This window comes from Cygnus olor, chromosome 11, assembly GCF_009769625.2.
Source record: "Cygnus olor isolate bCygOlo1 chromosome 11, bCygOlo1.pri.v2, whole genome shotgun sequence".
NCBI lineage: Eukaryota > Metazoa > Chordata > Aves > Anseriformes > Anatidae > Cygnus > Cygnus olor.
The window spans coordinates 22103120-22119510 of record NC_049179.1 but is presented as its reverse complement, the minus strand read 5'-3'; the positions used below and the strand labels follow the sequence as shown (position 1 = coordinate 22119510).

At 41.6% G+C, this 16391-nt stretch overlaps 1 protein-coding gene across 4 annotated transcripts in view; it reads right to left on the bottom strand.

The window, feature by feature from the left end:
• Positions 1-16391, bottom strand: part of TP53BP1 (tumor protein p53 binding protein 1) — a 49163-nt gene that overhangs the window by 14517 nt on the left and 18255 nt on the right. For 3 of the 4 annotated variants that reach the window (XM_040570201.1, XM_040570200.1, XM_040570199.1), the window contains 5 exons: positions 14726-15980; positions 3531-3650; positions 2694-2930; positions 2165-2210; positions 804-896 (listed from right to left, as the gene is read on the bottom strand). In XM_040570201.1, coding sequence (XP_040426135.1) covers positions 804-896; positions 2165-2210; positions 2694-2930; positions 3531-3650; positions 14726-15980 — 1751 coding nt within the window. Of the gene's footprint in view, positions 1-803; positions 897-2164; positions 2211-2693; positions 2931-3530; positions 3651-12597; positions 12721-14725; positions 15981-16391 lie in introns of those variants that run through there. The other variant, XM_040570202.1, reaches the window with a different exon arrangement.

The window sequence follows — 16391 nt, the reverse complement described above, 5'->3', positions numbered from 1 at the left end:
CTCTCAAGTGATCCATGTGGTGGCAGGAAGAATTGCTGATACCTATAGAAAACTAGGAGCTTTTGCAAACACTAATAAAGCAATGTATGCTCCAAACAACAAGCACCACCTATGCAAAATGCTTCTCGAAGTCATGCCATCTTGAAGTTCCTACAGTCTGCTTCAGCACTCCATTGACCTGAAAGAGGTAATCACACCTAGCAAGAAGAGACAGAAGCATAAACACAAATGCTGTCTAACACTTTCACTAAGATTTCTCTTCCCTGTCAATAACCTTATCAGGTATTATATGGGACTGTATACTGAATCTTACTAGAAATACACATTTATCCTCCCTCATACCTGAGAGACTTTGAGGAGTCACTGTCTTCCATTCTGTCTGTACACTGCCCAGCACTGGAAGTTCCTGGTCATCGCAGTCTATAGTACAACCATTCAATACTCTTGCAATATAAATTACTTTTTCTTCATAGGTCAAAACTTCACTGCCCCCATCAAAAGACAGAATTTCAAAACCCGCCTGGATGTCATCCTGTGCAACGTGCTCTAGGTGTCCCTGCTTGGTATGGGGTTGGACACCTAGTACTCTTCAGGGTTCCCTTCCAACCTCAACCATTCTGTGATTACCATGTGAGATATGGACATACAGTACTTAATATATTCATTTCATTGTGTCCAACCTTTTAAGTCACCCAAAGACAATGACTCAGTGTAGTTTCTTTAATTCTTTAATGTTAAAAATGCAAATGTGTGTAAATCCAAAATCTAACCAGGACTGGCAGTCAAAGACTTTAAGTAGTTACCTAAATGGAGAAGCTGAAAGGTCATGGCCTCTGGCCTCATCCTCTCGCCGAACTTCACAGACACGACTGAACACAGATGATGCTTTCTGGGAGCTAGCAATGCAGATTTAAAAAAAAAAAGCATTAGGGATTGCAAAAATACAGCATAACGAGAGAGCTTTCTACCCCCCTGGGAAAACAACTACTGGCATTAAAATCGAGTTTGCTGACCTATGCAACCAGAGAACGAGTGAGATGGTCAGACACTCAAAGATCAAAAAACGACCTGCAATTATATAAGCACTTCTATTATGTCTGCAGACACTCTCACAGCCAAGAGCAATCTAGCAATTCCAGAAAACTTAGGGTAAAAAACTGCAGCACCATCAGGAGTTTCACCATCGCTACCTCTTGCAGCCGCTGGGGAACACCATTAGATCATTTATGGCGTATTTAAAATCTTCATGACAGAGCAAAATTATGAGGAAAGACTTGTAAAGCAGACTCTGAGAGATCAAGTTCAATCTGCACCTACAAAGGCAACCCAACCTCAGTCAGTGAGGACTGACTGCCATTCATCCTCAGCACTGAGGCATAATTACCATCCAGCATCTAATTCTGTGACAAGAGGTACTGAGTTTATTTCAAAGTTTTCTCACTGCTTCAAACCATTATACTTCACTCAGACCACTATAGATAGTGTCTTCTGACTCAGATTCTTATTAGTACTTACAAATCGTACAGTCTAAAAGATACAATCAAGCAACACTAGGTGCTGTGGAAATACAGTACATGATAACAAGCCTGTTTCCAAAACTTTTTTTTCCTACATATGTGATAAGATAGGTACATACAGATGAAAAGATCAAGGAAGTAACTTACATTTTGGTCAGCGCATTAAACTGTCATCTCAATCCATCAGCACCTTTGTTATGTTTCTATCAGCCTCATGTCAAACAGAATTTTCTTTCAGAACTCCTCAGAGCTGAGATTATTTGCAGAAAATTGCACAATAACAAAGAAAACCACATTTGAAATTTCAGAGGTTGATAGTGCAGACCTGCATTCTGGACTGCACAAGACATGAATTTCTGCTCTGACTATAATCAGAAGGAGGTAAAACGCTGATGTTAGTAGGAAAGCACAAAGCCTACAGCAGAACAGCAGGCGGGAAACCTGCTGTTTTGGACCCACCTTGTATCCATGTCTACTCACTTAAAACCTGATGCAAGAACAAAGAGTTAATGCTGTTGCTGCCTTTAAAAGAGCTCCCTGCTTCTATGTCTCATTTTAACTTTTATTCCCCCTTCCACTGGTAATGAGCAGAAAAAGGATCTAACCAGACCTCTGTGTTGACTCTGCACAGCAACAAGCCCAGTTACCTGGCAGCAGCAGCAGATCCATTTTTCCTGTCACTGGCTGTAGGCTCTGAAACAAGAGGGGAGGGAAGGACGATTTCAGTGTCACAGTCTCTCCTATCCTTCCTAGCACCCCACACCCAGTGAGCTGAGAGGTTGAATAATGTCAGACAAAGGGTCCCCAGGCCTCCCCACCCAACTTATCACCACAGGCCTGAGCCTGCATACATATGCAAGTTTTAGGCTGTTAGACTGAATGTCGCTGTTCTGATTAAAATGCTATCAAACTTGCTCATTCAGATCATACTTTCAGTATCTTTTCCCTCCTTAACATAATCAAACTCTTTTTCTGTCCAGGGACATTGCAAATGTACATCACAATTTTCAGTCTGCTGGAAATATCGTTTCCCTCACAACAGAGGCCTCTCTTCTCACTGCCCAAAAAGAAAATCTACAAGATTTCAGAGACCGTCTCACGGAATGCCATGGCAAGGTTCTAAGTCAGGGTTGAGGTCTAGTACAACCTGTATGTTCCGAGGTTTCAGTCTCTTACTTTCCAAGCAGAACCGCAGGGATTCCTCACTCCCATCATTCACAGGGGTAACAAGGTTCATTTGCAGAGAGAGTTTTGCATCAGCTTCAGGAACTACACGAGAATCTCCTTTCTCACACACTTCTGACACATCTGCTGATACCACTGCACTTTCCATGGTGACATTGTTGGTACCCATTGTACCCTCAGCTGTAACATCACTAGTTGCTATAGTGCTGTCTGGACAACTATCAGCCACTGAAAATAGGAAAACAAAGAAGTAAAAATGGAAGTAGCCATTGTGGTTCCCACTGCTGTGGTTCAGGGCCTGGTTTGGTTTTGAAAATGCTTCACTGCATGCATTATTAGTGATAGTGCAGTAGTGGAAATTCCTATCTGGTCATCCTAGAGTTCTGAAAGCATCAAAGTTTTTTAGCATAAGTATCATCCGTAGCTTGTGATGAGAGCAGAATGATTTACTATTTACCAGAAATATACGCTTCCTTTTCTCCAACACATCCAAGCTGTTATTTTGTGAACCCAGCAGAGAAAGTCTTGCAAAAAGATGAATATTGGGAACAACCTTCTTTTAGTTTAAGTGCTTTCACTACTCAAAGGGGTCTTTTGCATTCTTTAATGGAGTTATATATGGGAATACAGTGAAGGAAGATGTGTTCCGTACAACCCCATACTCAGGTAGCAAACATCTTCATTAGAGACCGAGGAAAGAACAAAGAGGGATGAGCCCTCCTCATACAGCAGCAATGTTTTTTGCCAAGACAGGTTTGAGTTATCCTATGATCCTGCATCTAGAATAAAAAGTTCCAAACTGAAGAGAACCATTCAGGTCAAACTCACCAATTGGTGTGCTGTGTCTTCTAGGTCCCATTTTAAGCTGGCCAGTAAGAGGTGGTGTTATGCTGGTCAAGGGCTGAATGATATCACCCTCCTTTGGCAAAGTAAAATGAAACGGAGTTCCTAAAAGACAGGGAGAGCCAGGATTAGTAATTTCAGGAGCGTACTCCAGTCCAAGTACAAAAAGCAAAAGATCACTGTGGTGTGGAAATGAGGAAAAGCATAACCCTGGTGCTATCCTGTACAAAACCAGTTAGTGGACTCAGGACTGCTGCTCTAACTGATCTTCCTCACTTTTCATGTGGAGAGTCTCTCTCGGTCAAAGTCTGGACTGTGGTCTACTTTGACACAGTTGTCTCCAGAAGCTAGATGAAAGTGAGACTAAATATCCTCATGCGAAAAGGACTTCTGCAGAATGCAGGTTTTCTTGAGAAGTGCTCAGGATTTTGCACAGAGAACAGAAACAAGGCCAGAAACAAAAATGAAAGTTAGGACACAACTGTACTGGCAGAGCTATGTGTTGCCTGAATTAATAACCTAACCTTGCACAGAATGGTGTATTATCATCATGGATAACGGAAGAGCAACTGATGTCATCTACCTGGACTTGTGCAAAGCATTTGATACTGTCCTGCATGACATTCTTGTCTCTAAATTGGAAAGACGTTGACATGATGGATGGACCACTTGGTGGGTAAGGAATTGGCTGGGTGGTTGCACTCAAATAATTGCGTTCAATGACTTGATGTCCAAGCGGAAACCAGTGATGAGCAGTGTCCCTCAGGGGTTGGTACCGGGACAGGTGCTCTTTAACATCTTTGTCGGCAACATGGACAGTGAGATCGAGTGTACTCAGCAAGTTTGCAGATGACACCAAGCTGAGTGGTGCAGTCGACACACTGGAGGGAAGGGATGCCTTCCAGAGCGGCCTGGACAAACTGGAGAAGTGGGCTCATGTGAACCTGATGCAATTCAACAAGGCCAAGTGCAAGGTCCTACACCTGAGTCGGGGCAATCCCAAGCACAAATGTAGGCTGGGTGGAGAACAGATTGAGAGCAGCCCTGAGGAGAAGGACTTGGGGTGTTGGTTGATGAGAGACTAAACACAAGCTGGCAATGTGCACTTGCAGCCCAGAAAGCCAACTGTATCCTGGGCTGCATCAAAAGAAGTGTAGCTAGCAGGTTGAGGAAAGTGATTTTCACCCTCTGCTCCGCTCTTGTGAGACCTCGTGTTTAGCTATGGGGTCCCCAGCCTAAGAAAGACATAGGCCTATTAGAATGGGTCCAGAGGAGGGCCACGAGGATGATCAGAGGGGCTGGAACACCTCCCCTATGAAGACAGCTGAGAGAGTTGGGGTCGTTTAGTCTAGAGAAGAGAAAGCTGCAGGGAGACCTTATACCAGCCTTCCAGTACTTAAAGGCGGCCTGCAGGAAAGATGGGGAGGGACTTTTCATCAGGGCGTGTAGTGATAAGACAAGGGACAACAGTTTTAAACTAAAAGAGCGTAGATTTAGATTAGACATTAGGAAGAAATTCTTTACTATGAGTGTGGTGAGGCACTGGAATAGATTGCCCAGAGACGCTGTGGATACCCCATCCCTGAAAGTGCTGAAGGCCACGTTGGATGAGGCTCTGAGCAACCTGATCTAGTGGAATGTGTCCCTGCCCATGGCAGGGGTTTAGAATTACATGAGCTTTAATGTTCTTTCCAACCCAAACCACCATATGATTAGCCTTGGGTAAACGGTCAGCAGATATACCCCACTTGGACACAGTCCTGTGCAACCTGCTCAAGGTGATCTCACTTGAGCAGTGAGTTGGACCAGATGACCTGCAGAAGTCAACCACAGCCGTTCTGTGATTCAGATATCTACCTATGAGCTTGAATATATAGCAGCAGTCAATGAACACTTAGACCATAACATCGGAAACTTGCCAGAGTAAACTTTTAAGGGAAATAACAGATATTGCAGTTTTATAACCAGCTGACAGCTGCCACCAGAAGGACATTAATACGCAAGCATCAGTCTTTACAAATTAAATGGAATTTTTAAATAAGATTAAAAGAATAACCATTTCCCCCCCACATTATGGTCATAATTGGTTTTCATCATCTTTATTCCTAACCTTCCTTTTCCCAAAATATTGCTCAAATGATGCAAGTCACATTGTAACTTCTAATTTTAATAGGCATGTATTAAAAAATAACAAAACTAAACAGCATTGGAAATTTTCTAGTAAAGGTTTCAAGAGCTAGCACCAGATACTCACATACAACTTTTAGTTATAGCCAGACGTAGTGCATCATTCTACAGTTACACAAGATGCTAACATATAATATACACAACTACCTTGGGGGAAATGATGCCATAAATACATGACAAAGACATAATCCACTCACAGGGGAGAAAAAAAAAAAGGAAAAAAAGCCAGTAAAAAGTTATTTACTGTCCTTTTGGAAACTCATCTTCACCATCAGCTGCTATACCGTCACAGGTTTTAAAGATATGGTTCAGCAACTGCAATATCCTTAAGATCATCCTAGGGACTCCAGCATGTTTTTGCAGTGGGCAGGTATTTCGCAGCACAATGATACTCATACTTTGTGATACACTGCATATCAAAAGGCCAGTTACCATTCCTCTCAAATAGCTTATGAATGCCTGACCTGAAAAAAATGCGTAATATGCCTGAAAGCTTAATTACTTTCACCTAACTGTACCAACCATTCAAACAATGAAAGGCTACATTTCTCTAAAATCTTCTCCTATATCCTTAAGACCATCATCCTATAACATTTGCTTTTATCTTTCAACATCAAAAGATCTGGTCTTTCTTTGGCTCACTTTGCCTCTCTCACGTTTGCTAATGCTAAGGTATAAAAAATTTCTTAGATAACTTTCACAGGGAGAGTTGGATGTTTTACAGCACAGTTCAAATAGCAACTACCAGCATAGCACAAAACTACACCCTTATAAGGAGACAATCGATTCTTCCAACTGTGCATCAAGCTAAGCGAAGCAGATTTATCCTCTTCTCTTGTAGATGAAAATGTAAGTCTCGCTCCCTTTTCTACATATGGCGATGCTTCTTGCACACTACTACTGCATAGACAACCAGCCTGAAGCTCTCCAGCAGCACATGCACAGCCCCCTCTGCTCTACTTCTTCTCCCTACCCATCACTTCTACAAGGGATGTGGCACATACCATGGCTCTCAGCCACATGAAGATTTACACATAAGACTATCAGTGGATGGCCATTTTGTCTTCTGTGCACACATCTACCCAAGGGCTCTTGCAGATCATGCTATAGGATATTTTCAAAAGAAGAAAGCAGAGAGGAAAGACCACTATGTGGAAGACCTAGGAACATTTTACTATCTAAGCAGCTACTAAAACTAGAGCAATGAGTTACATTCAAACTGGTATAGTGTGGGGGAGGCAGGGCCAAAAAAAACCCACAACCAACAGAAACCATGACTTACATTTAAGAACTTCAGCTTTCTCTTTCAAAAAGCCATCTCTTACCTCTGCTCTTAACTCACTAGTGCTGCTAGACAGGACAAAAGCTTGATAACATCAGTGTTCTCTGTTGGTATTTTATACCTACCTGTGATACATCAAAAAGGACTCCATTAGCAAATAAGAAAGAAGCGTATGTACTTCTAGAGGCCTTCCAGGTCATCCCTTTTCTCCCTGTACTCTATCATATTCCATCCTATGAGTGTTTTTTTTGTAGAATAACTGAACAGTTCACTTAAGCTCATTCAAGGCAACTTCATAAACAGGAGGACGTGCCCCTACCCACCTCACCATTGGTTTCTACTCCTGCTTCCTGGACTCTTCAAGATCCTTCTAGTCCTCACCCAAAGTTTGTGCATACTGATGTATGCTTCATTATCTGCTGATTAGCCTCCTGTTGGAAATAACTGTTGTGAGAATAAACCTGCTCTAAGAGAAGTCGGATGATGCTTTAAAGCTCTTCATACCTTAGTCCCTGAGTGATGGCAAGAAAAAAAAATATTACGATGCATACTTTTCCATTGTACTTCAGAAGTCTGAAGGCAGCAGACAGAACATCTCAAAAGCCTGAACTCTCTCCTAACACAGAGCAATCCTATGTGATCTCAAGGGACATGGACCTGGCTAAGAGCGAAGTCAGGGCCCTGAACTTTAGAAGAGCGAACTTCCACCTGTTCAAAGAATTAGTAGATGAGATCCCATGGGGCACGGTCCTTATGGACAGAGGATCTGATCAGAGCTGGCAACTCTTCAAGGATATTTTCCTTAGGGTGCAAGAGCTCTCTATTCCCATACACAATAAATCAAGCAGGGAAGGTAGGAAACCAGCATGGTTGAACAAGGACCTTCTGGTCAAACCTAGACAAAAGAAGGAAATGCACACAGGGTGGAAACAGGGCCATGTGCCCTGGGAAGAGTACAGAAATGCTGTCTGGATGTGCAGGGATGGAATCAGGAAAGCCAATGCACTGACAGAAGTAAACTTGGCGAGGGATGCAAAGAATAGCAAAAAGCTATTCTTTATAGCTGTTCTACAGCTACATTGGAGCAAAAAAAAAAAAAAAAAAAAAGACTAAGGAGAGAGCGTTGCCTCTGACAAATGAAGACAGCGAACTGGTAACAACAGACGTGGAGAAGGCTGAGGTATTGAACAACTTCTTTGCCTCGGTCTTCACTAGTGGTCAAGCTTCCCACGTCTCTTGCGTCCCCGAACCTCTACGCAGGGGCTGAGGGAGCAGAGTCCCTCCAACTGTAAGTAAAGAGCAAATTCGGGACCTCCTGATGCAACTTAACAACTGCAAGTCTATTGGGCCTGATGACATGGATAGCAGGGTCCTGAGGGAACTGGCTGATGGAGTCACCAAGTCACTCTCCATCATATTTGAAAAATCATGGTAGTCAGGCGAAGTCCCAGTGACAGGAAAAAGGGAAACATCACCCCCATTTTTAAAAAGGGTAAAAAGAAAGACCCAGGGAACTACAAACCACTGAGCCTCACCTCTGTGCCTGGCAAGATCATGGAACATTGCCTCCTGGAGGCAATGTTAAGGCACATGCAAGAGAAGGAGGAACTTTCAAGGCCCCTTCCAATCCCAAATATTCTGCGACTCTGTACTGGAGCTGATACCGTTGATAGTACAAGTCTTGTATTGTCAGGGCAAGTAGTAAACACTGTGTGTCAGATATCAAGTAATCATATGTACTTAACTACTGGAAGCCAAGATCACGGAACGGATCTTCCTGGAGGCAGTGTTAAGGCACATGCAGGACAAGGAGGTGACCTGAGACAGCCAGCACAGCGTCACCAAGGGCAAATCATGCCTGACCAGTCTGGTGGCCTTCTACAATGGAGTGACTGCATCAGCTGACAAGGGAAGACCGACCAATGTCATCTACCTGGACTACTGAAAGGCTTTTGACACAGTCCCACGTGACATCCTAACCTGTAAATTGGAAAGATACGGTTTTGAAGGGTGGACCGCCCGGCGGATAAGGAATTGGCTTGATGGTCATACCCAGGGAGTAGTGGTCAATGGTTCTATGGCCAGGTGGAGGCCAGGGATGAGCAGTAACCCTCAGGGGTCTGTCTTGGGACCGCTGCTTTTCAAGGTCTTCATCAAGGACATGACGATGGGATCAAGTGCACCAACAACAAGTTTGCAGATGACACCAAGCAGAGTGGTGCAGTTGGTACGACAGAAAGAAGAGATGCCATCCAAAGGGATCTGGACAGGCTGGAGAAGCGGGCCCACCACGTGAACCGGGTGAGGTTCAACAAGACAAGCGCAAGGTGCTGCACCTAGGTCGGGGCAATCCCAGACAGGAGCATGGACTCGGAGAACTCATTGGGAGCAGCTCTGAGGGGTTGACTTGGGGGTTCTGGAGGACGGAAGGCTCGACATGAGCCAGCAGTGTGTGCTTGCAGCCCAGAAGGCCAACTGTGTCCTGGGCTGCATCAAGAAAGGTGTGACCAGCAGGTCGAGGGAGGTGGCTGTCCTCCTCTGCTCTGCCCTTGTGAGGCCCCACCTGGAATACTGCGCCCAGGTTTGGGGACCCCAGCACAAGAAAGATGGGGACCTGTTAGAGCGAGTCCAGGGGAGGGCCGCAAAGATGATCGGAGAGCTGGAGCACCTCTCCTATGAAGAAGGGCTGAGAGAGCTGGGGCTGCTCAGCCTGCAGAAGAGAAGGCTCAGGGGAGACTTCACTGTGGCCTTTCAGTGCTTAAAGGGGTCTTATAAAAAAGATGGAGAAGGACTCTTTACTCAGGTACATAACAACAGGATAAGGGGGAATGGTCTTAAACTAAAAGAGGATAGATTTAGATTAGACGTTAGGAAGAAATTCTTCGCTGTAAGGGTAGTGAGGGCACTGGAACAAGTTGCCCAGAGAGGTTGTGGATGCCCCATCCCTGAAAGTGTTCAAGGCCAGGCAGGATGGGGCCTTGGCCAACCTGATCTAGCGGGTGGCATCCTTGCCTATGGCAGGGAGGTTGAAACTAGATGATCTTTAATGTTCCTTCCAACCCAAGCCGTTCTATGATTCTATGATGACTCTATTATTTAGTGTAATATAAATACGCAAAATACAACCACAAGCATTAATTTTCAAGTTCATTTTCTCCAAACATGGCTCATTTTACAGCTCTCTTTGGAATGTAAATCAAGCTAAGCGTGATGTCTTTAAGTTGTATTTAGATTTATGTAAGAAAAATGTTTTAAGTATGATATACAAGAGAAATATTACCTCAAGCTAAAAGTTTTATTCATGCTCTCTTGAAAAAGAAGCTGGGGATTGCAAACTCAATGAAACGCCATACGGAAGTGGAACATAATGTTCAGCTTCATTATATAATAGCTACTCATCTTTATCATCAGTTCAGCAGTGTCCTGCCAAACAGGTTATTTAATAGAACCAATACTCTTGTCAAATTCAAAGACCTATACTGTTCTCTTGACCATGCCACATTGTTTTCAGACATCCAGTCCCAGCATACCAAATGCCCCACACTTGTTAACAGAAAAGTCAATTTTATTTATTGATTTTTAAATTCTATTTTTTAAAAAAGTACTATTTTCTACACAAAAAGTTATTTTTCTTCTTTTAGTTAGAGGAAATTAAGAACACAGTATCTAAAACATCATCACTCACCTTCACGTTAAATAATATTTGAGGTCCTCTGTATCTTTACACTTCCCTAATATCTAAAATGGCTTAATAGAAAGGAAACAGATTTTACAATACTGATATCAAGTACCTTCATTCTTGCCATTTACAGGATTCCACACAAATTGAAGTTATCAGATTTTTAAGATTTCAGAATTAGGGGTCATCAAATGAAACTAATACCTGGTGAAATAAAGACAGTTGTGGTATTATTTTTTTAAAACTCAGAATATAATTTAAGCTGTCAATCTTCCTATTGCAAGAACCTTTGATGCCTAGAACTTTACAGAGGTTGAAAACACAGTGAGAATTTTCATGGAGGGAGAGAAGAACACACCCATTCAAGAAAAAAAAAAAGTTCCTAAATCATACATTTTTGGATGATGAAACAGAGACTTCTCCAGAAGTATCTTCCCACTACATTTTTGCCCTTATATTCATCCATATGCATCTGACATTCAATAATAGGGAAAATACAGGGGGAAATTGTATACCAAAATAGACTGATTCTCTTCTGACTGTTTAATATCTCAATTCACAGAGAGCATGATTTTCAGTCTTCAGTTTAGTGCTATTACATGGGCACAATGACCCTACTGCAAGCCCCTGAATGGGAAGGACCAAAGAAGGGAAAAAAAAAGAAAAAAAAAACAAAACAATAGAACATCCATACCATTAAATGGTGACAAAATAATCTAACAAAGAGATTGGTATTATTGGTCCACAGAGTATCTAAAACCCCGGCAATGCAGATTTTGTGCACAGCCTCCAAAGTCTGATACTGATTTTTTTTCCCCTAATTTGAAAAATGAATCATGATTCAATCAGACCTCTTTTAAACAATAGTGAAAGCTTTCCCTAAATCTCATTGAAGTGGCAGCCCCCAAACTTTGTACAAGAATTTGTGTATTCAGATGTATCCCAGCAACATACCCTAAGTCTGAAACTGATGACACTACTGTCTCAGTTGACAAAACAAACACTACACCAAATTGCCTCCAGCATGCCATTTGCTTAGCGCTTGGTTCCCCATGCAAACAAAGACCTGAAGTCAGAAAATGCATGAAATCATTGCATTTCTGGTCAACTGAAACACTCTTCTTTCTTGCTCAGCAAGAACCAGAATTTTGTTATAACATTCTGAAAGAAACTGTTTGTCGCTAGTTCTGGGATGTTAAAGAAAGCAAAACCAAAAAACACTCAAATGTTTCATTGGTGAAACCGCATTCAGAAGAATGGGTGCAAAAGTTACATCAATTAAATTGATATGATAGCTGGTATATTAAACAGTGCTCAAAAATACAGACTGATTCATATGAGTTCATTATTGAGAAAGTGGAGTTCTTAAATCTAAGCAAAGAGATCAGAACCCCTAAAGCAAGGGAATTTTTATATGACTAAACATATACTTAGCTCATAATAAAGCAATCACTGTAGAAGTGTTTCTCACATGTCAGTGGTATTAAAAAGCTATGGCCACAAGGCTCCATGCTGCTTGAAAGTAATTTGAGCTTCATTTTGCTTTAAAATAGGTCAACAGATATTAATAGTAAAGTCCAGCTTGAAAAATGCTATCCTTTGCTGGAAATCTCTCCAAAACTGGTGATATACATAAGCATTCAAATCTCTCTTCTCTACCCCACTGTAATCTAACTTTTACAGATATGAATATTTACCTGTCATTTGTAACTTACAACGCAAGATACCTTCATCCTATTTGTGAGTATCTCAAGTTTTTGTTGCCAGACAGTTCCATACTATTAAACAGTTTTTTGGGGGGTATTTCCCAAACTTGTCAGAAAAATTGGTATTAAAAACACACAAGTATTACACTCAATCCCTTTTCATCCAAATCTCCATCTAGCACTTCAAAGTCATCTCACCTACGTCTGCTCAGACATAAAGAGGAAAGCTCTTCATCTTGTTCCTTTCTGAAATCTGCCATTTTGACCTTTCCAAACAGGATCACATGTTCCAGAAGTCAGCACGGTTCAAGGTCACAAGAACTGAAGAAAAGGGGAGGGAAGCATATAAGAATGCACTCAAAAAGCTATCAGGAAGAAACAGCCAAAGCTGTCATAAATGGCAGGATCAGTTCGTAAGTGGAAAAAGTAAACAAGTAGTTCAGAAAATAGCAAAAAATGTTGGACTAGTGAGACTGATCAGAGAAGTTTTGAAGAAATATATGGGTCTAGATAAAAAACAAACAAACAAACAAACCTTAAGTTGGCAGAGGACATAAGTGAGATATCCCTCACTAACAAAGCACAGATCTCTCAGTGACAAAGAACAGAAAATTGCTCAGACCAGTTATCAACTCTGAGTCCATAAAGGGAAAAGTAAGACTAAACATTAGGAAATATGAGCAGTATATCTTACACTAATTTCTCAAAATAAAAACAAGAAAACATTGAACAAAGCTCTGAAGAACAGACTATAGGACTATACTACAACACCACAACCTTCAAGCGCTAGGAGCGATTCAAATCTAGTCCACGGCTGTTTAGGTTCCATAAAACAAGATCACAAACTGGTCAATCTGAATCTACCAGGTGGTTCATAAACATCTTCCCTGCTGAACATCTCATTTAATTTAAACAGCACTCCGCAATTATATTAATCTTCTACTGTACTATAATCGAATGACTTAGATAATTCAGAGCATAAGCTACCTAAATCAGTGTAAAGACTTAAGTAAACATAAACTAACACACTGGTCTGCTCAGATGTAAAGACAACAATCACCTATTGAGAACTAACGTTTCCAGACACTCAGCTTTCACAGTCACCAACTTCAGGAGACAGGAAGTTACCTACTGCCATCACAAGATGGGGAAAACTCTCTCTCCTTCTTCTCTCTGATCCTGCAGTTTATAATGAGAAGTTACATCACAAAAATGTGTATGATTTAATACCAAATAAAACGCTGTCTTCTATTATTTTCTCATTTGAGGAGTACAGAACTGTTTTAAAACAGAGCCAACTAAGAGGCAAAATCTCCACAAAACTCAGGTACAGCGTTCCAGATTCCTTAACTACACAACAGCAAGTTAAAGTGGTTTCAACGCTGAAATGAAACCACAGTAACATTATAAAGAGTTCATGTCTCTATTCAGACAAACACTTTAAGGCAGCATTGTTGGGGTTGCTCCCTTTCATTGTTTCCAGACACTTATTTCCCATCCTTGACCAGCAGTTATGCATAGCTGCATGGTAAAACAATTCAAAGAAAAAAACAAAACAAAAAAAACACTTTTCAATCTGTTGTTGGTTAAGCTTCAGACAGAACCATTCCTTATTCTAGCTCACTTCAAAAAATCTTGTCCCAGATTAAAAAGAAAGGGGAAGGGGGGGAGAGGGGGATACAAAAGGATACATGAAAAATAGGTTAGACTTCTCTCAATTTTGACTTTGCTTCATGACAACGCCCACTGAAGAGCAGCTTATGTGAAAATAAAAAGCATTCAACTTAAAATTACTCAAGATAAATTTGCTATATTAATGTCTGGCTTAAAGCTGCTCTGTACGTCTCCACAAAGAAAATCCTCCTCTGAGAATGAAAGGAGAAAATAAATAAGTAAACAAACAAAACAGTAAGGACACCTAAAAGGGAAGTATAGACTACCACAGACCCTTTTCCTTTCAAGGACACCACTATTGTTGCTTCAGGAAAAAAAAGAAAAAAAAAGCGTTACAGAAATCTGTAAGCATTGCCAAGGTCAGAACACTCCAAGTTTTCAATGTTGCTCAGAGTTTCTACCATAAAACAGCAAGTGGGTGTTAGGAGCATGAATTACTTTTTATCACTTTTGCCTGCAGCAGTGCTGCAACCGTGAAAAAGGGAATGGCACCTTACACACGTGACAATAACTTGCACTGCTGCTCTGAAGATAGGCTGTTCAACATCCATTCAGAACCAGCGCTTCCCGAAAACACTGAGGACTGTACACAGCCTCCTTGACATTATTCAAAGTATACACACCTACGAACTACTAACCTAAATTCACTTACCATTGGAAGGACTGGGAGACTTAGCAGCTACCCTCTCCTGTGGCTGCATCTTCTCGTCTTGCTCCAGATTCCTTGTCATAGCAGTATCCTCTGTACTCTTCGGTATACAATTCTCCTGCTGAGCCACAAGCATGTCAACCCCTTTCTCCTGCAGTGGTGTTTGATTCTCCATTTTCATTGCCTGGTCTAATTCTGAACCATCTGGGTGGCTTTTCACACACAATGCCGCTTCTGACGGAATGTCAGTCTTTAATTTAGGGAACAAATTGTTGTGTTGTTCCATTAACTCCCCTACAGAAGGCTTGGACAAAACTTTACTGAGCTTTGGCATGTTTTCTGAAGCAGCTTTAGAGGACAGTTTATCCATGTTCTTTGCCTCTCCAATGCCAAAAGTACAACTTTGTAAAGTTTCTTTTACACAGCATTCTGGTCCAACCTTTCCTAATTCTTCGGTCTGATCAGACAATTTTTTGCTATTTTTACAAGAGCCACCAGCAAAATCCACTTCCATGTCTTCATGACTCTGTACCTCCCTTTCAAGAATAAACCTCTGAGAAAGGGTTATGTTAACAAGAGACTCATCTTCGTTTATTTGCTTCTCTTCTACTTGCAGCTCTTCTTCTTGTTCTTCACATTGAGTCTCAGGAACTGCCTCAGGTTCAGAAGTCTCTTCCAATGGATAACCCTCAGACTGTGCTTCTCCGCCCTGAGTACAGGACAAAATCTCAGGCTGACCAGACTGATCTTCAGCAGCTTGACTTCCAGAAATACACCCGTGATCCTGATGAGCTGTGGGGGCTAATGACTCATTTCCTGCTTCACCTGCACTAACTAACTGCATTACAGGCTTTCCTGCAGTCTTTATACCCTCTTTTTTTGCTTTTTCACAGTTCTCAGAGAGGGCTTGATGGCCTGCATCCAGTCTCACTTTTGTGTTGTCATTCTCCACAGAACAAAGGCTCAAGTCTGAGGCCTTGCATTCAGGAACCTTCTGTACCTGTGAGGTTTCACTATCTTGGCTAGTTTTCAGAGAGCCTGAACTGACTTCTGCTTTTGTAGACTCGCTACATTCACTTACAGAAAGGATCAGATTACACGACTCAGAAGCCTGTGGCACAGAGTCCCCCATAGGCACCTTTGACAAAACATCTGTGGTTCCAGAGAGGTCTCCTGGTAAGCACGAACAGGTTAAAGCAGCAGTTTTTTCTTCTCCTTCATGTCTCTTCTCTGGGCTCTGAGTTGGAACAAAAATATCCTAAAATAAAAAAGTTGCATACTGAACATCAGGTTATCCCAAATTGGGCTGTTTATTATTTCTAGAAGATGATGCTAGATTACAGAGCAGAACAAGCTCAGCACAAACCTATGGATTAAAACAAAGTTTTTTGTTGTTTTTTTTTTGTTTTTTTAATCCATTTAAATGAGTGCTAACTGCCACACTCTTGCTACGAGAAATTATCATCATTCATTACTTTTCAAGTACCTCTGCCAGTCAGACATGATCCTTGGCTCACCTTTCCTACCACCAAATCATGAAGTACAGGGCAAGTATGGCAAATCAGTAGCTATTCTCAGTCAAACAAACAAGGGATCTGGAAAGATTCTCTATAATAATTATATTAGCATGAAGACCACTTTCAGATAAGGAAAAACTCTGCCTCAACTA